A 23695-nucleotide genomic window follows, 5' to 3' on the forward strand; every position below is an offset into this window, starting at 1 on the left:
TATATATATGGATATATTTAAGTTATTGTGGTAGTTGTGTATATGTCATTATAATGGCGATGATGATATATATGTTATTTTTATATATGTCATGTATTTTGGAGGACTGGAAGTACAATTATTCAAAAAAGGACTCACTAAATAAATTAATATTAAATTAATTTATTTACTTCCACCATTTAAGTTTTCCAGTTTATTTATTTTGAAATGTAATTGTGTTTTTATTTTTTATCCCTCCACTTTCATTTACTTCCACAAACTCATTTATTTCTGTGCATTTCTTTATGTATTGAAATAATCTTTATGTGACATAAAAAGCAATTGATTTAAAGATAAATAAATTAATTGGAACATTAAAAAAATGTAAGTAAATACATAGGGCATATTTATTTATTTATTTATTGAGTCATTTATTTATATCTTTATTTAACTTTGGCAGTTTCAGTCCTCCATAACGAACGCTTATGTAAAATCATCCTTAATCCTTTGACACCGAACTCGAGGCAGAGAAGCCTCTTCTTCATCCACCGTCACGTGACTTCAGGCGACGTCACCTGCTGTCAGGGATTCCAAAGATGGCGTCGACAGGGACACTGCTGCATCTTCGCCGCATCTCTGCGGCATTGGCCGTTTTTCTCGGTCTGTTGAGCGCATTAAACACGGGAAGCTGCGAGGAACAGGTGCCGCTGATTCTGTGGACGAGTGAAGGGTAAGAAATGTAGAGTATTTTGTGTGTTTTTTAAATTAACACGGAGGAGCCTCCATCTGTTGGGGGTGGGGGGTGAGGGTGGTGTCTCTTATTCCCTGTTAGCTAGCTAACGGTTAACGTTAGCTGACCGTTAGCTGAGTGTTTGGTGAGTTCATGTTCTTAACATCGACAGTTCCCTGCAGGAATATTAATAAAATGAAGATCAGACAGTGGTTCATTTAAGCGCTTAATAATATATAATTTCCTGTGATCCGGATGAATGTCAGGTGCCATGTCACCTGTCATCTGACATACTGAGGTTGTCTGAGGGACGAGCAGCATGATGGGTTAAAGACTTTTTATCGTTGTGAGTTTGGTTGATTTAAAAAGCTGTTATTCATTTCAACACCAGCTCTGTCCACATTGCACCTGTCTGTCAAACGCGTCTATTCATTTCCCTGTTCATTTTCATTCATAGTAATTGAGTACATTTACTGAAGTACTGTGCTCTAGTTTATTTTAAAGGTACTTGTCTTGTAATTAATGTTGTAGTTTGTATTGTATGCGTTTCAGTATTTCCATTAGATTAAATTAATTTAACTGGCATGATATTGGCCAGTCACACCTGTATCAGTCTATATTATATCTATATCTATATTATTGTTTGTTTTTATTTTTTAGTCTTTATTTAACCAGGTTAGTCTTATTGAGTTCAATGATCTTGTTTACAAGGAGGACCTGGCTAAGACACATAGATTGACATTAAAAGTAGGTCTGCCACTACATGTTTTATTCCAGGAATGTCTCCATTCACAAAATTGATATCAAATGCAGACAAACAAAGGTATCAAATGGAGTACTCTTGGTATTGTATCACTTTAAGGATACTGGTATCAGTACTGGTATCATATTTTTTAAAATGATACACAGCCTGGCTCACAGAGTGATCGGCCTGCCCCAATTTCTCTTTGTGCTCCTGATTACCACTCTGTCTGTGCTCCGCCTGAGGAGATAATGCAGTACACTTTTGTTTATTTGGTTGTCATGACTTTGCAAGTGATTGAAGTCACTGCTCCGGTTGCTCGTCCTCAAGGAGAGAGCGCAGATCAGATTCGTTTGAGTTCAGTGGATCAGACAGCTACACAGAGTCGAGAAATTGTTACGTCATGAGATTCCACAAAAATTCTGACAGTCATTTCAGAGTGGCAGGCTGCTGCTGCCGCCAAATGTATATAGTGAAAACGCTGCTCAGTATGTGATGTGAATCCTTCTTCCTCCACTGTCTTTAATCTCCACCAGGATCTCTCTACCCAGTCAGACGCCTCCTACAGCGGGTCACATCGTCGAGCAGCAGCAGCTGGCCTCCTACCTGGAGAAAGCTCTGAACACGGGCCCCAGAAATGTCATCCTGTTCCTTCAGGACAAGGTAAACACACATACACAAACATTTTAAATGCTCCCTTCTATTTGTAACATCATACAGGATTTAAATATTTACAGAGGTTCTACACACTCAGTCACAGGTAGAGATGATAACATTAATCGATGATTGATTAGTCATTAAGAATCTAATCAATCATGTAAAATTAAATCAGTCTACTATTAAAGATTTAAAATTTATTGGCGATTATTTTTATGAATGCACTCACCATGTTATCTGATATAATGTGTTTAATTTGTAGCCCTTTATATGTTTCATTGGCTACGCTCTTAGAAGTAACGGTTCCAAAAGGCTTCCAGAACCATTAGCTTCTGAAGAACCCTTTTTAGAAGAAAGGGTTTATCAAGGGTTCTTTGTAAGATTAAGATTTCTGTTAAGAACCTTTGTCATCCAGAGAACATTATTTAGAAGAAAGAGTTCATTTCAAGGATTGTTGAAATGCTTGAAGAACTCTTGCACCAAGGGTTCTTTGTACCATAATATAAAAGGCTTCTCGGTAGAACCCCCTCTGGGTGTGTTCTAGATAAAACCTTTGGATATAAAGAGGTTTTCTGTAGAACCCCCTCTGGGTGTGTTCTAGATAAAACATGAAATATAGAAGGTTCTCATAGCATCCCCTGAGTGGATTCTTGTTGGCACCATAAGAAAGTGGAAGGGTTCTGGATAGAACCCCCAGAGATGGTTCTGGGTGGAACAATTACTCCACAGAAGGGTTCTCTCACAGGGGGTTCTAGGTGATTGCTTTCTCAGATGGTTGTATGTTGCTGGGTGCTGTTTTAGGTTCTGTGTTGTTCTATGTTGAGATTTAGGTAGGACTTTTTGAAAAGGTTCCAAGTGAACCTTTATAAGAGGTTCTAACAGGAACCAAAAATCGTTCTCCCATGGTGACAAGCCACAAAACCGTATATGCTTAGCACCTTTTATTTCTAAGAGTGTATGTGATCCTGTTAGAGAACGTGCAACATGTTGCTGTGGAAATAAAGTAAAATAAAATAAACATGCATTATTTATCCTCTAAAAATGTCATTTCTCTCTAACTATTTATTGTAATAGTGAATGTTTCTAGTTTCTATGTGTATATTTTGGGTAAAATCTTTATTTGCCTTTTACTAAATTGAGATCGTCTCTCCTCGTCTCCACCCAGATGAGCATAGAGGACTTCACCATGTATGGAGGAGCTTTTGGAAACAAGCAGGACAGTGTTTTCCCAAACCTCGAGGTAAGAAGATGTTACTGTCTTTGTAGATTATCTTTCATTCTTTTCATTCTCCTCTCTGTGTTTATCATGTTGACACTTAAAGTTTTAAGTTCCTATCAGATAAAGACAAAAATCTGACTGAAATTGAACTGAAATCACTTTAATAATAATAAGTTTGGTTTACTCGTAATGCCTCTATTGTAGATTATTCTGTGTATGTCACAGACAGATGTTGTGTCTCTTGTGTCTCACAGGGTGCTCTGATGTCCTCGTCCTCCCCTCTGGTGTTACCTGCCGTGTCCTGGCCTGCCTCCAATGCAGTGATTGGCCAGCTGCAGGACCAATTAGAAACCTCCCCTCTGTACATGGACCCTGAGACGCTAAGTCAGCTGAGACTCAATGCCTCATCACCCGCCCTGCTGGTGTTCAGGCTGCCGTACGGCATCGGGTGGGTACGCTGGGGACACAGTCAGCATGTGATGCCAGAAACACACTTTTAAAGGGATAGTGCAGATTTTTTAGACTGTGGTTACATGAGGTTCTTATCTCTAGTCAGTGTATTACCTACAGATGGAGGTCAACACGCATCCATCTCCCTTTTGTTGCACTGATGGATAACAAATGTTGTTGTCATTGTAAAATATATCCTAAAGTCTGTTTCATTCCCTCCACCATGAGCTCTGCTCTAAAGTCACGCTGCTGTCCACTGTGTGTGGAGGAGCTCAGCTGCTCCGCCCTCCTGCAGACAGGCAGTGAGAGGCAGAGGGACAACAGACTGTTGTTCAGTTATCAGAATAGTTTAATAGTTTAATTACTTTTTACCACTTGGGTGGTTTGGCAAGTGATTTGCCAGATTTACTTGCCCAACATGGCATTTAACTTGTTTAATATACTGACTGTGGATGACTACCTCATACAACCACACACTGTCACTTCTGTCCTTCTTTTTCGTCAGTATCTTACTGGTGTCTGACTCTCTTGCAGGGCTGATCTGATGTCTGCAAAAGAGATTCTCAGTGGAAATGGTGAGTCTGTCATATAACCTGTCTAACTCCTCTGATAATTTTTTTTTGGTTGCATGTGATAATTTGCAGACGGGCCATGCCAATACATGAACATATTGTTTTTCAGATGAGGTGATTGGTCAGGTGTTGAGCACCATGAAGACCCAGTCTGTCCCGTACACAGCCATTTACACAGCCCTGCGACCCTCCAGGGTGAGTCCAGCTCATACGTGTTCATGAATAACGTGTCTCTGTTGCTCTGCAGCAGTTTGACTCATGTCCCCAACTGTCTGTCCACCTTGTCTTCCTGTCTCTTCACAGGAAGCTGCGTCTCTCTCCATGGAAGCAGGCCTGGGCGGAGGACGCTCTCTCCTGCAGGCCAGAGGTGGATACAGGGAGAGGGAGAGAGAAAGAGAGAGGCAGCGTCGGATCAAGGAGAAGGCTGGGATCTACGGTCCAGTGGAGTTTAAGGTGGAGTGACTCAGTTACATCTTTCTATACACTGACTTTTCAGTGTTTTTTCCAGCCATTTAAGATAATTCTGGAGATATTATGTTTACCTCTTATTGTAAATAATCTCATAAAAAGACCCAAACCATCAGTGCATGTATCTACTAACAAGCGTGGATCTCAACCTGATAGATCTTCTCTCTCTCTCTGGACTGCTTTACTCATTTTGAATATTAGTGTGTTACATATTTCAGCTTTGAATTCTTAATTCTCATCTCTCACCTGAACTTTTTTTGTCCTCTTTCCACAGGAGGGTGATGAGACCTGCATCCTCCTGTGGGCTAAAAGTCTGACGGTGAGCGTCCTTCGGAGCGGACGCTGGGAGGAGCACGACCTGACCAAGCTTACCTTTGGGGAAGGCGTCAGCCCAAACCTCGACGGCTCAAGCTGCGACAAAACCAAAGCAAGGTTGTTTATACGTGTAACATACTTAAAAAGTCAAGGAGCCTCTTGAGAATTGTCTTTAAATGTCACAAAGATACAAATGTATTCACTTTAATATGAAAATAAACAAAGAAGAGCTTGAAATCTGTATATCTGAGTTTGGTCAGGCAACACTAAAACTGGTCTCGTCATCATCATAGCAGCTTTGAAAAAAAAGTCTTGAATTTGTCTTAATGTGACATGTTTTAAATTAAATCTCACTAATTGTATAAAGATTTTTTTTCTTTTTTCTGTCATTTCATTCTTGTTTTTGTTTTTTGCAGGTTGGTTCTTAATTATAAGAACCTCCCAGCAACTAAAAGCAGCGACTTCAAACTTATGTGAGTCTGCACAACATACATAACAAACACACACACATACACACACACACACGCACACACACACACACACATATCCATCCTTATAATTCTGTGTCTTGTTTTCTGTTTGACTGAGAATTTGATTTAAAGGGAAAATCCACCACTTTTCATGTTGATGTCCAGTCAGTGTTGTTGGTGGATGTAGTCAACTGAAGCAATAGTGCTGCCACACTGACCAAGAAAGCTGAGTTCTGCTGCTCGTGGAGTTCTGTCGGCAGTGCCTACATCTACCAGGATGCTTTGCATGCAAATATCTGATGCCCACGCCCATGATGTCGTGTATTACCACCCCTAGCTATTACTTAGCTGGCCAACACATGGTGTTAGGTGGCAAAAACACTCATCTATCACGCTCTGGCTGCCCTGAGAAGGAGACTAGAAATCCAAGCTAAATAGCCTGTAGTTCTTCCTTACATCTAGAGACATCACTGTGACATCACTGGATGCAGGAGGAACAATAGATTTTGCAGAACTCAGCTTTCTTGGTCAATATAGGACACACTGAGGAATTCAATGCTTCATTTGACTACATTTACCATGAATATTGACACAACACTCATAAAAAAGTTTTGAATTTTCCCTTTAAGTCTCAACTACTATAATTCATTAATGCTAATTTACATGGAGGACAAACATCTCCTCCTGCAAACCTTCAGAAATCCATTGAACTCTGTGCATGTGTCTTTGTGTATGTCCAGCTTTGCTATGAGCCAGCGTTACTACAAGGTGTCCGCTCGCCGCTGGTTCACTCTGGACGCCGTGGAGCTGGAGTATGGCGAGACCAAAGCCACATTTAACGGCAGCAGGCACATTTATGCCCCAGCTGAGTACTCGTACCGCTGCGAGTCCGTCACCAGCTTCCGTTGGCCCCTGCTCATCCCACGCTCGTCTAAAGATCCTGCCAATCAGTGGAGGGTCTCTTTTGAAGACTTTCAGGTAAGATACTGAGTTCTTTGTTTGTTTGTTTACATTTTGGTAGATTGGTGCATTTTAAAAAAAGTCAAATTAACTACTAGCAGTTCCTGTTTAAAGAATGCACATGGACGTACAGACTTTCACTGGCCTGTCTCCCTCCACAGATCCAGGGCTTTAACGTGACGGGCAGTGAATTCTCGTACGCCAGCGACTGTGCAGGCTTCTTCTCTCCTGGTATCTGGATGGGCCTGATGACCAGTCTCCTCATGGTCCTCGTGCTCACCTACGGCCTGCACATGATCATGCAGCTCCGCACGATGGACCGTTTTGACGACCCCAAGGGCCCCGCGATCTCTGTGCCCCAGACAGAGTAACTGCGGTCAGTCCTCCTGACTTCACTTTCCATCCTTCCTCATTTCTTTCCCTCAGGCGCTTCTCTTACTGCGATGCTTCCTCTCCCACCCTTTACATTCCACTCCCTGTTCATCTGTGGTTGGGCATTACACTGACTAATTAGTGGTGTTGTCAGAATAAGGGTTTAGTCATCACTCCATATGTGTCAGTTTGTAAAATGTGCATCCTGAGACTGAAGAATCGAGTTTTCAGACAGTTTGTGCCTCTTGTGTGTTAGCGTCACAGTCGAGTCACAGTGGTCAGCATGCAGTATCCAGAGTATTCCATAACAGCTTTTCTAAAAATTAGGATTTGGCTGCTGCAGAAATTTTCAACTCATTTCCCATCTAAACAAAAATGGTTGCTGGAAATTCTGTCTCTTTGCTTAAAGACGCCATAATCAATATTTTTACAAGAGCGTATCAATCAGTTATTGCAGGTTTAATGTGGTTTAAAATCTGTTAAATTTGTATGATGTCACTCTCATACAGAGTAATGATGATTCTGATGATTCTGTAAAAACCTTCAGAACAGCTGTGAGTGAGTGGAGGTTTGTCAAACATCAAGAGGCTCAAACTGCGGCTCGTTTTCAGGCTGCAGTGGTTGAAAGGGAGACAATTGTACATACAAGGACTTAATTAACTTAAGAAAAGTGAATTATGAAATGCTATTTATTGGTGAAACTAATTTGTGTGTGTGTTTACAACTGTGTTATAATATGTGAGTATAAATGTAGTTGTTGAATGAAGGGACCACATGTTGTGTTTGGATGACAGATCATCACTGATAACTTCAGTATTCTTGATCAAAGAGCAAAAGGAACAAGCCGATGATTCAAATCAGTTCAATGCAAAACGGTGAAGGACCCCAAACAGACAGCACTGAAATAATAATCTTCATTTTTGAACATTTCTTTTTCCTGTCACAACATGAACACTATTTATTACTCAGCTGATGTGCACTGAAATATGCTCTATGTGAATTTATTTTTCTGTTTGTTAATTTATTTTGTTTTGAAGATTTGTAGTGAATGTCACTGATGTGAGGTCCTGAATCTGGTCCTGTGTCGTGCTGCTGATGTGACCCCAATAAAACATCTACAAAAAACCGAGGTTTCGTTTTATTTTTGTACGTTTGTCTAGGAGGACAATTTTTTTTTTTTCTCAGATATGTTTATTAAATTTTGAGTTTTTGTAAACACACAAATAACAAATAATAAACAGCTCAGCAAAAACGTTGGCCTACACAGTCAACATTACATATATATATATTAACATATATAAAAGTTCTTAAAGAAAACAAATGGTTAAAACATACTCCAACAAGGTCCAACAAAAGTTCAGATGACAAGAGAGGCACTGTTATTACCATATAATAAGTTAAAAGATAAAAAAAAAAAAAAAAAAAAGGGGGCATGGGAATGAGTCCACAGTCAGTCAAACATAACATTTGCAAGTGTCGAAGCCACTGTGGAGTTGGAAAAGCGGAGGTATGGAGTCCATATTTTCATAAACTGTCCTTTAGATGAGTGAAGTAAGCATGTCAAATATTCAAGAGGAAAACATTCCAAGATTAGCTTATGCCAATTTGCTTTAGAAGGAGGTTTGTCATTTATCCATGATAAAAAGATGTTCTTTCTAGCAGCATATGCAAGGATACTGTACAGTCTGCAAGAGCTAGTACCAACAACTGGAACTTGACTCGGATGCCCGAGAAGCAAAGAAATTGGGTTCACACACAAAGATATACCAAATATTTTCCCCATGTCTTGGATAACATCCATCCAATATGCTTGAATTTTGGGACAGGACCACACGCAATGAGTGTAAGTCCCCACAGAAATTTTACATTTTAAACACAAGGGTGAGACCTGAGGTTTCATTTTGTGCCTTTTGTTGGGAGAGATTTGCAAACGATGCAAAATTTTAAATTGCAACAGCCTGGCACGGTTACACACAGAAATCTTTTTTGTATGATCCCATATCGCCTCCCATTCATCCTCATCAATATTTACACCAAGTTCATTTTGCCATATCTTTGCAACATTCTGTGCACCTGATACTTCAATCTGGTTTAAGATATTGTAAAAACGAGTTATAGATTTTTTGGTTGGACCAAGGAGAAGCAACTGCTCTATTGCTGATATTGTGGCATTGATATTGAAAGTAGTTTTTCTGGCTATGAAATCTCGAACCTGAAGGTATCGAAAGAAATTATGTTTAGGGAGATTGTATTTTTTATTGAGTTGTTCAAAAGACACTAGGAGGACAATTTATCATACTTTAGGTTGGCTGCACAATTAATGGCAATTGCAATAAAACTGCAATACATAATAACATAATAAAAGTACAGTATTCAAATCGTAGAACCAAAACCAAATCACATTTTTCTGAAGACAGAATAATGTAAGAAAACAGCATGAAAATTATAATGCCACTAATCATATCACAATCACAGTTTCAGTCAAAACCATCGCTTTTTTTTTATTTAACCAAATCACGCAGCCCTATAATTTGGTTTCAGAATCTATTTTGGAAAACTGCAGAAGAAAAATCTACGCTGTAATGTCCTTTTTTCCTGTAAGACATTATCGAGGTACTGCTCAGCACTCTGTGTTCATAAAACACTACTTTTCTTCAACTGGCCGTTTCTGCAGCTTTTTCTCTGCCTGACCCTCTGCTCTGTTTTAGCTCCTGGCTCCTGCCCCCTCCTGAAAAGTCCAGTTTGCTCTGATATACAGTCCACAGCTCCAACTCACTATTCAGACTACTGTACACATTTTTGCACATGCTGCTGTTACATATTGTTCCTTTAATTTAACAAGAAGTCAATTTTAATTTTAAGAGATTTGTATCCAAGGTCAGTCTGGAGGAGCTTCTTTTGTGCAGCTGATTTCTGCAGGACTGTACAAGAACAGACAATGGGACTGTTTTAGTTAGAATACTTAGAAGAACCTCAGAAATCTTCGCTACAGGACTGAATAGTTTGATATTTTTGTGTAATGACACAGAATTTCACACAGAGGGCAGTGCAGAGCAGGTTTATATGTGAAGCACAGTGAGGAGGGAAATGATCCATAACAGCAGAATAAAATCAAATAAAAGCAGAAAATTAATCAATCAAAAGCTCATTGAATCAATATTATTTTAGATTTACCTGCTTCTCAAGAAGCTGGATTTACACTATATGAGCAAAAGTATTTGGACATAAGTGCACAATGCCCAAGTTTCAGCTGTCCACATACTTTTGGCCATATGGAATTCAAATTGTTTCCTTGATTTCTTGATTACTTCCTGTATTGTATCTTATCATAAAATGATCAGACTCTGCTGATTCAGTATGCATTTCATTCAAAGCACGTATATCGTGATATCAGGTTGATTTCCGTCAGATCTCAGAATCTGCAAAGGAACAGAAAAAATATTGACTTCAGACGGACGAAGGAAGAAAATGACAAAACAAAAATGTTCTGTTTCTGCAGGGTGACATTTTTTAAACCTGAATTTTACACAGAGCGCTGAGGTTCTTTCTAAACCTGTCCAATCTTAACTCAAGGTGTGAGTAGTAACACCATAGACTGACTCTGGTCTCAGATCATCAGGGGATTTTGACTCACTACATGATATTTTTCTTTTCAGGACCACAGATTAGCTTCAGTTGAGTGAAACAGACTGAGGTACTTACACTGACATCTGTAGGCCACCTCCAGGTACTTGTAAGTGCCCCCACAGGGGTCTCCAAACACAGAGTTGCTGGCTTTGATGGCACAGCTGCTTTTCCCATTACAGCTGTGGATGCAGATGAGTGTGAGTGAATACAGAGCAGAGAAGACGTTTGGGCTTCATGTATGGTATTTGTGTTCAACAAAAGTGAGTGAGCAGCTGTACCTTTCAGCAACTTTGGTAGTGGGCCTTGAGCAGTCAACATGCTGGACCTGAGCAGCAGGACGTTGGTAAGAGCATGTGGTGGAGTCACGGCGTCCGTAATCAGCAGCGAGGACAGATATGACCTGCCCTTCATCTGACAAAAAGATGAGGAAAAGTAATAAATTCAGATCAGAGTTGAAATGCAAAGAAAACACAACTATGTGTCACTAAAAATAGAGAGAGATTGTGATCTTACCACACTGCAGGTTTGCCAAAGAGTGTTCACATGCTACAGTGTGGACTGTCAAAGTGAAGACAAATCACATTAAACATCTTTCACTATTAAAAACCACATATTAGTAGCTTTGAGGCAGAAATGTGACTGACTTGCAGGGAAGCAGGCGTAGGTGGTGTCCAGGTATTTATAGATGCCGCCGCAGGGATCAGCAGCACGGAAACGGTTTGTGTTTAGTTCACACACCTTCTTACCGTCACACCTGCAGAGAGACGATACAGAGCTCAGTAAATCACAAACTGCCGGTGTTTAGCCCCGTTTGTTCAAGAATTACTTTCACTTTTCATTATTTTTAGCTATTTCAGTGGTTTTATATTTTAAACTATTTAAACCATTTATCCATAACTTTTAACTTGCTGCGCTAACTCTTTATTCATTAGGCTACTCATTACTTTTATCATTATTTTTATCTAACTATTTAAACTGATTATTCCTTTTAAGGATTTCAGTCTTGTAGCCATTAATTTTAACCATTTTTCATTATTTTTACTATATGAGCCCTTTTATCCATACATTTTAATTGTTTCGACTGCTTAATCATTGTAGCATTAGCTTATTGTAAAGCTAATCCTAAATAAGTGTATGTGCTGCATCAGTCTTGCTGCTTGCACAGTGTTGTCCAGAGAATTCATGATGACTCCTAACAATAATATTAGAATAAAGTGCATGATATGTTGCTTTAAACTCTCTGCCTGGTGAAGAGGAGAGCGTCATGTGTTTACATGCGTGTGTGAGTGATGCACAGACCTGGAGCTCGTCTGCAGCTCATCTCAAACACTGCAGAAACAATCAGTCCAATTTTTTTTGTGTGTATTCATGTCTGTGTGCTGAAGGACCTCTGTGATTCACAATCTTTGAAAAGCCTTTGTTTGTGCCTCTGCGTCGATGACAGACGTGGCCACAGGCATTATGTTTTCAGGTCATCCCGTTCTTGCGAACACCTTGAGGGAAATTCTGAAAACTTTGCACAACCACTTAGAATCATGTCCTCATGTCCATCCTGTTCTAGTAAAGATGATATCTCAGGAACGATCGGAGGGAGTTTTTTTTTTTTAATTTGGTACAAGCTTACACTTGGACCAGGGTTCATGTTACTCAGTGGCTTTAGTGGGAGCCTTGTTTTCCAGTGTGGACCGCTTCTAAAACATAGCATGTGCACATGCATACATGGAAGTGTACATCAGTAATTAAAACCATGACTCGAAAAAGAAGGTCAAAGGTCACAGTCACCTCAGAAAAAGGTTTTTGGTCATAACTGTAGGAATTCATAAACCAGTTATGACAAATTTTCTCACTAATGTTGAATAAGTTACTTGAGGAGGAATTACGTATGTTAAACTAGTTAAATATAATTAAGTACAAAATAATTGTTGCTGAGAAAAAAAAATGTACATGTTCCATCTAAATATTCCAGATGGTTGCCTGGTGTAGACGTGCACTCTGCTGAGTGAGCTCTGAGTTGTACTGCGTACTTTTGCTTGATGATGCCCAGAGTGCCCGACAGAGAGCACTTTATGTTGGACAGCTGCTGTGGAGGTCGTCCCTCGCCGCAGGTCTCTCTGTCTGCACGTCCATACAGAGCTGACTGCACAACAATCACTCCGCTCTCTGAGGGAAACGAGCACAGACGGAACAAACCAGTCAGACACTGACAGAGAACAAAACTTTAACAGAGAAACATCTTCAGATGTTCTTTCTTAAATTTGTTCCTCAGATGGGTCCTAAGAGAAGTCACAGTCAGATTCACAAAGGTGTTCTTAAACTGCACAGTTGTTCCCATCTGTGTTCTTAGATGAATGACACTGTCCTCGTACGTGGCAGTTGTTCTTAATTAGCAAAGGTAAACACTAGACCAATGCCCATATAAGGACAAGACACTGCAGGGCTGTGTGCACCCGTCCTTAAAACAGGTTGTGATAATAAAAAGAAAAAAAAAAGTGTGAACATTTGTTCTAAATCGAGGGAAATAAGGAGAATTCTGATCCCAGGAGGAAACAGGGAGAGGGCGACCTGGGGTCTCGATCAGGAGGGTTGGAGAGCATGGCTCTGCCTCCTGAGCCACAGCTGCCCCCAGGAGAGGCTTTTCATCTGCAAACAACAACAACAACAACAACAACATGTGTCCTGTGTGTTCTCGCAGTTGTTCCGTCCTACCACAGCTCAGGCGCTGGACGTTGTAGGCGTCGTCACAGGTGATCACTCTCTCTGTGGACAAGGCGTAGGAACCGGACATCTGAGCTCCACAAACACCTGAAATGAAAAGTTTTATGATCATTGCATAAATATCACAACATGAAGGTTTATATAAACATTCAAGTTCACTCTGAAGGGCTGAGGTCCTGCGTAGAACAATTAGCTCCCAAAGAACCATTTTTTGAAGAAAGACTGAGCGTTCTTTGTAAGACTGAGGGTTCCATAAAGAACACTTTAAAGAACCGCCTCTGGAGGGAAAAGTTCTTTTGAGGATTTGTCAAGGGTTCTATAACATAAGAGTTCTGAGAGCGTTCTAGATGTCTAGTGTCTTATTTTATTATTTTATACATATTGGAATTGTTTGATTTGTCAAAATGTGACAATGTTAGTATGAAAAATCAATTAAATACTAATTACAAAAACCATTGAAATCTAAAAAGGTTCTCGGTTGAACCTCCAGGATGGATTCTGAATAAAACCCTTGGAATATAACAGGGTTCTCAGTAGATCCTCATGGTGAGTTCTAGAAAAAACACTTGGAATATAAAAATGTTCACTGGAGAACCCACTAAGTGTGTGTGTGTGTGTTCCAGATAAAACCCTTGAAATATGAACAGGTTCTGAGTAGAACTTCCATGGTGGGTTCTGGATAAAACCCTTGGAATATAAAGCGGATTTTCAGTAGAACCCCCTGGATGGGTTCTTGTTAGCACTCTTAGAAGGTGGGATGGTTCTGGATAAAACCCCTAGACAGGTTTCTGGGTGGAACCATCACACCAGAGAAAAGTTCTCTTCTCATAGGGGGTTCTGGGTGAAACATTTCAAAAATGGTTCAAGTTCTAACCCTTCATGTTGGGTTCTAGGTGGAAAGGGTTCGAAGTGGAACCTTTATAAAAGTAGCAGAGCTCAACATGAAGCAGGGCCTGTTTGCACGGGGTAAGTAACGCCATGCCGGGCGGGAAAATCTGGCAACTGACTTACCTGATTGGACAAGTGGTTAAAAAAACAAATAAATAAAACTTTTATTTTGATAATCAATTAATTGAACTGAAGTAAATTTTAACTGAAACTGTTTTCAGTCAGAGAAGATTTCTCACTGTTCTTTGTTATTTATCACATTAAACTGAATATCTTTTGGTTTTGGACTCAAAACAAGACATTCAAAGACGTCACCTTGGACTTTGAACTGGGACGGACATTTTTTAATATTTTCACTCATTTAATAGACGTAGATCTGATATAGAGCTGCAGCCCTAAATTAAACATGACAATTAACTTAAGTCTTTGTTGTTATTTAATAATTGCTAATAAATAAAACTGTTATCAGTTGATTCAGGACAAGCAGATTTAAATAAAAACATTTTATTATTGTTCCTGTTAGTAGAAAATCTTGTGTTTCATGTCACGTAACTTAACATAAATCAAGTTACATAGTGTTCTTAAGGGTTCTTCTTGTTGCTCTCCAACAATCCTTTAAGTTGTTGTTAAAAATCTCTGGTCGACCTGTTCTGTCATGTTGGTATGAGGACGTCCTGAATGATGCCAGCCAGTGAATGCGGGTGTGACTTTCCTGAACTGACTCTGACCTTCATTTGTTTCCTCATTTTTTGCAGCTGAGAGGATGTTTGCATCACTTTTCCTGCTGTTGCACGCTTCTCAGTTCCACAAAACAGGCTGTGAAAACGAAGAAGTAAAATGTGTCATAAATCTGGAGAAATACGAGCTGCGACCCCGGGGACGTCCCACAGATCTAGTACTCAACAGTCAAACCACCAGGACAGACACTTTTCTACAATCTGGGCTTTAAGAAAGCAGGAAATGGGCAGGTTTATCTGTCACCATCTTTTCTCCTCTGCACCCAACGAGGAAACATGTGAGTCGTCACAAAGTCACAAACTGCAGATTTAGAACATAATGGAAACGATCAAAAAGTCTTTTTTACATCACTGTTGTCTGTTTTCAAGTTACGTCTTTTACATCACTTTCGTCTTATTATGTCCTTTATGTCTATTTTGTCTCATTACATCTTGTTAATGTTGTTGTCGTCTTGTTCTATCGAATCATCATCATGATTGAAATGGTCATTGAAATGATGATGAATTGTTTCAGCTCAATTTACTTAAAGCAGCAGGAGTGTGTGAAATTTCTAAAGCTGCAACTATGAGTCACTTGATCAATTAGTCAGTCGAAAGAAAATTTATCACCAACTATTCTGATAACAAAAAAGTTCAAAAACAAAAATTCAATTTTAATTAGAAATAAAATATTAAAATATTAAAATATTAACTATTTGGGGAGTTTCTAAAACTCAAAGATTCAAGTCTAGAGTAAATTATCTCAACATCTGGTGTTGGTAAAACTTTTTCAAAAGTTGAATCGGACTTAAAATTCAAAAATCTACTGCAGTTTGTTGCCTTGAAAGTTTTCGATTTTTTCCAGTGTAGAGATGTTACGAACTACGGCGCCAAAGAGAAATGCTCATTTTTTAAATATCAAAATTTCATCTCTCAGTGTTGGCAGCTTGTCCCACACAAACTCATTCTTTGTCCCACTTTTAGTTTGTTAGGATCTGGTCGCCCTAACCATGAAAATCTGCAGGGTTGGCAAGAAATAAAATAAAATAAATTATATTGAAATGATCTGTATAACACAAACACACATTATGAAATAAATACTGTATGTATAAACATTCAAACATCCACCTACCTGCTGAAATGAGCAGACATGTTGCTGCCAGCACTGAAAAAGAAAAATACATTTTTAAAGTTTATTTATCTTGTTAATTCTGTGTAAATCCACTGTTTTTAAAAATTATTATTTATGATATCAGAGACTACATTCAGCAGTTGTAAGCATTATTCTCAGTTCTCTTAAATCAAATGTAATAAAGTAAATTATTTAAGCAAGAAAACCTCATAAAATCAAAATTCAACCTTTCACATTTGATATAAATGTAGGTTATTTACTCACACAGTGTGTTGGTGAGTCCAGAGCAGAACATGTTGACAGACGATCAGGTTAAACTCATGGTGACGGAAACAAACACAACATATTTGTTCAGGGAAAAGGACGACCTCTTTTTATGCAAAACAAGTCACTGAGGGAAAATCCAAAATTTCTTTTTTTGTGAGTTGCAACACACTGAAAGAGGAAACTAAAAATGTTTGCAATGAGGTTATGATGAAGTAACACTAATTTCATAAAATCTCAAGGCAAAAAAAACATTTCTATATCTGAACAGTTCAGTTTAACAGATCTGATCCAAACAGTTTTCTCTCTTTTCTTTCTGCATGATAATGAGATTATATTTATTTTAATTTTGTTACTTGTTACCCCTCTACAGGAACCATCACCTGACTGTGGTGGAGACGTTTGTGTCCCTGTGAACCCGGGACACTGTGTCGTCTGGAGCCCACAGCTCCTGGTAGGGACTCCCATGGTGAACCGGTCTCAGGTCAGAGTCCAGACTAAGAATGGGTCAAAAAGAGCTCACGCAAAACTGAGGAAAGAGTGCAGAGACACTAAGGTAAGAGGCTCAGGTGAGCTCAATCAGCTGACGAACCTCCCATGTCAGTGTGTCTCCTGATGATGTTGACCAGGTCAGAGAGTCCATCACAACATCAGGAATGACAGGAATAAGATCCACAGTGCAGCCACAACAACAAGTGCATTAACCCTATTCTACATGCATTAAACCTTTGGTGGAGGTTTGGTTCTTCAGTTATGCTGGAAAATATATTTTAAAAGATGAAACTCTTGGCTATTATGATGAAGTTGTGAATTCTTGTCGGAGACGAGCGTGTTTTCTAGCAGAAAAAAAAAAAAATTAGAGTGAATCAAATCATTTCATAAACTACATATATAAATCCTTAAAAGGATAAACTTTCTCCAAAATTTTCCTCCTGTGTAGAAATCAGAGTGATGTAAGAGAGACACAAAAATCCAAGTTAGAGCAAAGAAAAAGTCCACAAGAAGACACTGAGAGTTCAGAGGACAAACTAACAGCTAAGGAGGTAAAGACACTGGATTGAAGACACAGGTGAAAATAATCAATGACCAAAAAGAGATGAGACAGGAAGTAAAACAACAGACACACAAGGGAAGACAAACCAAAATAAAACAGGAAGTAACTGTAAGAAAAAAAAAATCCAAATGTGACATTTATGTATAGGAAAAACAAACCCAGTGGTGGTGGTATAAATATATATATATATATATATATATATATATATATATATATATATATATATATATATATATATATATATATGTATATATATGTATGTATGTATGTTTAAATGATCATTTAAATGAATGAATCACTTTAAAGATCTAAATGGTTTGACCATTAAGATGATCCTGCTGCTCCGCTCTCTTTAGTCACTTGGGGGCAGTGATGTTCAACAGATGCTTGAACTCCACATCATGCTGAAATGGTAAAGTAAACTTGCAATCAGCTGCAGGTAGCCTGTAGATTGATCACTTTAAATGACTTTTACAGCGTTAGGTGTTTTCAGAACACCATTTGCAGTTCTAATTTACCCATTTAAGATGAGATTTGTGCTGTTCTTGAACTGCCTGAGAAGAACTGAGGCCTAACTCAGTCTGGTTTAAAATAGGGTGTGGTATTCACTTTGGCCCAAGGGAGGGATCGGGAGGGGGGGGGGGGCTCTCATGCTGGCAGACAGGTGACGTTTAAAAATACTTAGTTCTGCTGTGGCAAGACTGGACTTCTTCTGGATAATGAACAACATTGTATGACAATCATGGAACACGTTTAGAAACTTAGAAGTACAGAGGTGACAATGCATACGACTCGCACCAAAACATAACACATTCACAAGTGTTGTAAAAGTTTTTTTTTATTTAATTTCAGCTTTGTAATTTTGACCACGTTTGGCTACACAAATGCATTTCTTCAAATTCAGCAAATGTCATTTGATTTCATTAAACGCACTAAAACAGACAAAACAAAATGGCTTCTACACGACACTGACCTACATGAATACTGTTTATTGCACTTAGCATTGAGTTCATCTGCCAGATTGTCTCTTCTGTTGTTGACAAATGCATTGATAAAATGTTCCCCAAATATGAGATCGTGGGAGATTTATTACAACTGTGGATTTTTGTAGATTTTGGCATGAAAACAATAAAGAACCAGTGTGTTAATTTGCAAAACTCAAAGGCAAAACAATTTTAGCTTTTTCTTAAAACCCCATATGTTGATATTAAACAGCACATCTGGAGGGTGCTTCCTTCTTCTCAGTGTAAGACATGGAGTTAAGAATCATTCTTTAATTTTTCTCCATCTCACAATCACGAGGTAACCTGACTCCGTTTGGGAAATAAATAAATTTAGGGTTGCATATTTCCTCTCACAAAAAAAAAAAAAAAAAAAAAAAAATCCTACGACAGAAATATTTTGAATGCTGAAAAGTTGTGCACTCCAAAATGGTACAAAAACACAGACACATACACACAAAGTGCCCTCATGCGTACAAAAGTTGAACTCGTATTTGGCTCTGAAGCACAATCAGGCCCTGAATATAATGCGGTGGAACGGTGTGGACACCGAAACGTACACGAAACCATGAACGCTACAGTAGCTCACAGGCAAACATCCCAACCCTTCTGCCGCTGCTGCATTATTAATAATCTGTAGATGGAGAAACTTCACTACAACATACAGTGTTTTAAATAAGATAAATCCCAGCCCTTCACTTTCTGCTCGCAAAAAACTCTCATTTAAAACCACCCGGGTGCCGAACAGCCTCGTGTGACAAACACCACAGGAACGTACAGCACAAACACAACAGCAGTGACACTCATAAGCTTCCTATTCATCCTTCTCTATCTGGTTTATCAGCTCCCAAACCAAAGCAGCAGAACGGCAATAAATGCATATAAATCCCAGTGAAAATAGAAAATTTCACAGTGTTGTACACATCAGTCTCAAATAGAGATTTTGCAGGATGCGATTTAGCCGAAATGATGGAGTCTTTCTTAAGAGAGCAAAGAGAACAAGATGAAAACAATAACTTAGCACTGGATTACAGTATTTTATCTTCTTGATATGACAGACACACGTTTCAGGCTCCTACTTAATGAATCTTTTTCAGCTTTTTTAACCAGATAATTAAAACAATGACAGTAACTGTTATCACTCCCTAATCTTTCACACGTCTGCTGCAGTTGTCTCTCGACAATCAAGTTTATTAAGATATAGTTTAGACAATATTCAGTCTACACATGTTATCAACATTCCTTCAGCCGGCGATTACATAATACAAACACTTATTGTGACGAAATGTAATTATCTACCGACGTTTGTCTAATCTGCCTGATCGTGTGTTGTGACAGTCAGCCAGGATTGAGTTAAAAGCCTTTCTGTAAAAAGTCGACACACTCGTGACACGCGGTGACGAAGTTAGATCGAGTCTTCTCGAGTGCCACCCTGAGAACATGCTCTACCATCCGGCCCTGACTTCAACATACAAACATCGTCGCGTTCAGCTGTACTGAGCCGTTTCAGTCGTTCAAAGTCCTTCATTTTGTCAAACGTCTGGAAAGAGAGGAGCGTCGCAGAGCCTCACACAGTCACACCAACAAAAAGAACCTGTAGAGGAGCTGCAGCTGTCTGTGTGAGGCTTCTTTTTCTCCTCAGACATCTCTCTCTCTCTCTCTCTTTTTTTTTTTAGATCTCTGGTCCTTACTGAGGAGGGGGAGGAGGAGGAGGCAGGCCGTCTCTCTCCAACACTGCTGGTGACCTGCAGCAAAGCAACATTAATGGACAGCAAGACAATTTTTATTGAATTTGCACATTTCATTTTGACATCATAGGCTCCATTTACACCTGGAATTAAAATGTGTCATATCCTCAGACACTCAGGGTTGCTGAGTGAAGAGAAACTTGATAGACTTTGCAAAGCTGCTTTGTCAAATACTTAAAGCGAAAATTAGTTATTTTTCATGTGGGTGTCCAGTCAGCATTGATGGTAAATGTTGTGATGTCTTGAGAGGTCGGGAGCTTTTCTCTTGGGGCTTTTGAGGTGTGGGTGCAGGGAATAAAGACAGCCAGGCTTTGCTTTCCAACTTCAATTCAGTGTATTGAGTCTTCTCATAACAGGACAACTTATTCTCAGCAGATAAACAAAAACCGAACAGCTTTTTAAATCAAAACTGTCTTCTTTCTAACAAAACTAAACAACTGCTCCTCTTACAGACTTCTCACTGCAGTTTCTGCTCCTTCTCTGGTGAAATCAGCTTATCTGGTTCAGCTGGGCAGCTGAATGCCCTCCTGACTATGGACTTTGTAGTCCTTTAATAGATGCCATGATGGGTTGTAGTCCTTGCTGCAGCCATCAGGAGAGGATGTATCTCCCCTCTATGAATCACAACGTTGTCAGCTAAAGCAATAAATTCATCAGTGCTGCTGTACTGACAAGTTTCTTCTGTGTCAGGAGTGCTGACATATACCAGGATGAATCTTTTGCGAGCCTCTGATGTCCATGTTGATGTGTATCACCACCCAAGCCCGCGGCTATTTTGTTGGCCTAGACTAGGGATCCATCCTGAAACAGCCTGAAGTTCTTCTTCAACACCAACAACAGCTCTGTGACATCATTGTTGCAGGAAGATTTTTTTTTCTTCAGTTTTTTTCTTAATTTACCGTCAACACTGACTGGACATCCACATGAAAAGTGCAGAGTTTTCCCTTTAAACATCCGTGTCTTCTTGTAGATTCAGCATTAAATGTAACACTTTATGTTGTTTCCTTCCATTCCTTCCTATTTAGCTGATACTACATTGTCTAAATTGCCTGGTGCAAAGGCATTTACAGAGTGTCCAACTCCACTTTGCTACTTAAACGGCACATAATCTGGGCACAAATAAGGTGCAAGGTGCAAAGAGGTTGTATTTAATCACTTAATTAATCATGGGCAATTGTGTTTTGGGTCCAACATGAATTAAACCAATTGGAGTGTCACATCTCATTGCCTTTAAGAGCCAGATGTCTCTGGCGCATTGCTATTTAAATGACGGATTCAGCAGGATGGAGAAGTGAACGGGGATGCTGAAAGTCTGACCCACTCGCAGTGATGCAGACACGGCGGTTAATCTGCGGGTCAGGCAGATGCAGGTGGGTGAAATCAGATGATTGGATCAGAGAGGCACTGTGAATTGCAGCATGACCGCTGTGACATTACTGCGTGCATGGAGATGAAACTGAAAGCAGCCTCAGCCCCTGATTTAAAGTAAATCATTAAAGAAAAGACTCAGACATCAATACAACACACAATAAAGAAATCACCTGCTTGACATTATTTAACAGGTGATTTAATGACCAGAGAGGCTGCTGTCAGTCATTTTAAATGTGTCCATGTGCACAGTAATGTCACTGTGAGCATATTTAAACAGCAAAACTAAACAGACAGAGGAAACAGAGGAAATACTTTTTTCAGGAAGCTCTGGTGGAAGTCAGGATTTATTCGACGTGCTATTATCTATAGTGTTATCTATAAAAATGATAGTGTTCATTTTTATGACCAGTGGATTAACTACAGTCCTCTAGAAGAAGAGTATAGACGCTTTGTGAACCCTCCTATGTAGGTTCATCATACTGTCTGAATAAGGTCTCCTTTAAAAAGCAGGAAAATACTGTGGCATCAACTTTTTTTTGTTGGTCAGACCAACACACCCATGGGTGTTTGGGCCTTCAGCAAATGTTATTGATTAAGTAATTTCTTTCCTTGTGTGAAAAACATTGTGTTCATTTGTCCCAGTGTGTTGGCAAACACTGATGGGCTGCCAGTTAAAAACAACATCTTTGCAATGACCAGGAAATCATGTAGCTACGTGTTTATTTGCATGTAGAGCACTTGAGATGCTCATATAATATGAGCCTCATATTTATTACCTGAGTCGGTGGACAGCGTCTCAAGACAAAATGTGTACGAAGAGAATGGCCAGGCCGATGTTGAGCAGGATAACCATGCAGATCATGATGGTGTTTGGGCCCTTGAAAAGACACGGGAACACAAAAGACATCAAGTCAATGAATTAACCAAAATAAACACAACACTGTGACTATTTGTTTATTCAAGTTTCACACCTTGTGAATGTGTAGAAGTATTGGAGGTGTGTACTTAAAGGAATAGTTCTACATTTGGGACAGATGCTTATTCATACTTCTGTATGTTATAAAGTTTCAGCTTCAGCCGTTTCAAGTCTTTAAGCTATGCTAACTGTCTCCTGGCCATAGTGTCACATTTAACATACATGAGCATCATATCAATCTAACTCTTGGCTAGAAAGCAAATAAACATTTTTCTCACAAAAACAGATTTTTTAATGGATCAGATTTCACATTACCGCTGAAATAGAGACATGCTGGACAATGCCAGACAGACAACATGTAGCACATATCATGTAAAGAGCGAGAGAGAACTTTTGCAACACAACATTACTTGATGTCTGTTTTCCCAACAAATTATAGTTCATACTTCATTACAGCCCTCACTCTGCTTAGAAAATTGCCCCCATCAGAATGAATAAATTGTCCTGAGTGAAGCTAAATAGTGTCTCCTCAGAATAAAGTGTGACAACTTAGAAATAGGACGATTAAAGGACCAGTGTAAAGGACAAGATTTGATATTGAACCATCACGGTTTTGTCCAAGTCATGGGCTTCAGTTGAATGCAGGTAAACACTTCATGTGGACAGCAGACAATCTCATTTCATCACATCAGCTATTGTTTGACGATAAATTAGCTACTTCTTAACTTTTCCAAAAAATAATCTGCATTCATACGCAGATATCTGTTTATACAGATGTCCGCTGGCTTCACTAGAAGCCCCTAAACAATGGCTGTTGCCCCCTAGAGGCTGAATATTAATCAGAGAGAAGCCAGTGGGTTCTGAGATTGACATGCTAATGAGACTATAATTTGACAGAGCTGTGCTGTGAGCTAAATGCTAATGTCAGCATGCTAACATGCTCACTATGACAGTGTTAAGATGCAGATGTTTAGCACAATCAGAAAAATGCACAGTGCAGCTGTGTGTGCATTTATTTGGTCATTCAGTAAATTAAATACATTTTCTTCAGATTTTAAACAAATAGAGATGCTGCTTGTGAAACTCAGAATATTATGCTCCACATTGATCCTTGCATTGTAGTGGCCATGTGTCGAACATTTTATGTTGGTTCAAACATTGTTTAGGATTGATTTAAGGATTCTACTAAAACAAAGCAGCTAAAAACTGTAAAAATAAACCTGCAGATTCCTAAACTGTACCCTGAGGGGAACATGAATGCCTGCACCAAATTTCATGCCAATCCATCCGATACCTGCTGATGCATTTTACCCAAAACCATCAAATTCA

The 23695-nt window shown here is 39.2% G+C and overlaps 3 protein-coding genes across 5 annotated transcripts in view; 1 reads left to right on the forward strand and 2 right to left on the reverse strand.

The window, feature by feature from the left end:
* The first annotated feature begins 539 nt into the window (after window positions 1-539).
* LOC146324654 (V-type proton ATPase subunit S1-like) lies at window positions 540-7232 on the forward strand. Its single transcript, XM_084720245.1, has 11 exons — window positions 540-709; window positions 1988-2114; window positions 3274-3348; window positions 3582-3775; window positions 4312-4352; window positions 4459-4544; window positions 4653-4802; window positions 5092-5249; window positions 5549-5605; window positions 6343-6580; window positions 6724-7232. The coding sequence occupies exons 1-11, from the start codon at window positions 576-578 to the stop codon at window positions 6931-6933; spliced, it is 1470 nt and encodes a 489-aa protein (XP_084576371.1). The 5' UTR covers window positions 540-575; the 3' UTR covers window positions 6934-7232.
* A 2744-nt stretch (window positions 7233-9976) lies between these two features.
* Window positions 9977-17071, reverse strand: LOC146324655 (L-rhamnose-binding lectin SML-like). Of its 3 annotated transcripts, none has more exons than XM_084720248.1 (9): window positions 16869-17071; window positions 16660-16773; window positions 13268-13363; window positions 12586-12721; window positions 11206-11315; window positions 11075-11119; window positions 10840-10972; window positions 10637-10740; window positions 9977-10353 (listed from the first exon to the last, which is right to left on the reverse strand). In XM_084720248.1, the coding sequence occupies exons 2-9, from the start codon at window positions 16742-16744 to the stop codon at window positions 10340-10342; spliced, it is 723 nt and encodes a 240-aa protein (XP_084576374.1). In that variant the 5' UTR covers window positions 16745-16773; window positions 16869-17071; the 3' UTR covers window positions 9977-10339. The 3 variants fall into 3 exon arrangements, with proteins under 3 accessions (XP_084576374.1, XP_084576377.1, XP_084576375.1); XM_084720251.1 differs by lacking the exons at window positions 16660-16773; window positions 16869-17071 and adding exons at window positions 16013-16045; window positions 16277-16397; XM_084720249.1 differs by lacking the exon at window positions 16869-17071 and having other exon boundaries at window positions 16660-16779.
* A 1079-nt stretch (window positions 17072-18150) lies between these two features.
* The window catches only part of jph2 (junctophilin 2), a 31409-nt gene continuing 25864 nt past the window's right edge, over window positions 18151-23695 (reverse strand). The window contains exons 5-6 of the mRNA XM_084720252.1: window positions 22227-22327; window positions 18151-20076 (exon numbers count right to left, since the gene is read on the reverse strand). Coding sequence (XP_084576378.1) covers window positions 22247-22327 — 81 coding nt within the window. The 3' untranslated portion in view covers window positions 18151-20076; window positions 22227-22246. The remainder of the gene's footprint in view (window positions 20077-22226; window positions 22328-23695) is intronic.

This window comes from Lutjanus erythropterus, chromosome 6 (genome assembly GCF_056507025.1).
Source record: "Lutjanus erythropterus isolate fLutEry1 chromosome 6, fLutEry1.hap2, whole genome shotgun sequence".
In the NCBI taxonomy this organism is placed as follows: domain Eukaryota; kingdom Metazoa; phylum Chordata; class Actinopteri; order Lutjaniformes; family Lutjanidae; genus Lutjanus; species Lutjanus erythropterus.

Coding starts and splice junctions, on each gene's coding strand:
- LOC146324655 (XM_084720248.1), bottom strand. CDS start 16,744: ATGGGAGTCCCTACCAGGAGCTGTGGGCTCCAGACGACACAGTGTCCC. Junction 12,722..13,267: donor CGTCCAGCGCCTGAGCTGTG/GTAGGACGGAAC, acceptor CGTTTCCCTCAG/AGAGCGGAGTGATTGTTGTG. Junction 11,120..11,205: donor CTACGCCTGCTTCCCTGCAA/GTCAGTCACATT, acceptor TCACTTTGACAG/TCCACACTGTAGCATGTGAA.
- LOC146324654 (XM_084720245.1), top strand. CDS start 576: ATGGCGTCGACAGGGACACTGCTGCATCTTCGCCGCATCTCTGCGGCA. Junction 2,115..3,273: donor TCCTGTTCCTTCAGGACAAG/GTAAACACACAT, acceptor GTCTCCACCCAG/ATGAGCATAGAGGACTTCAC. Junction 6,581..6,723: donor TCTCTTTTGAAGACTTTCAG/GTAAGATACTGA, acceptor CTCCCTCCACAG/ATCCAGGGCTTTAACGTGAC.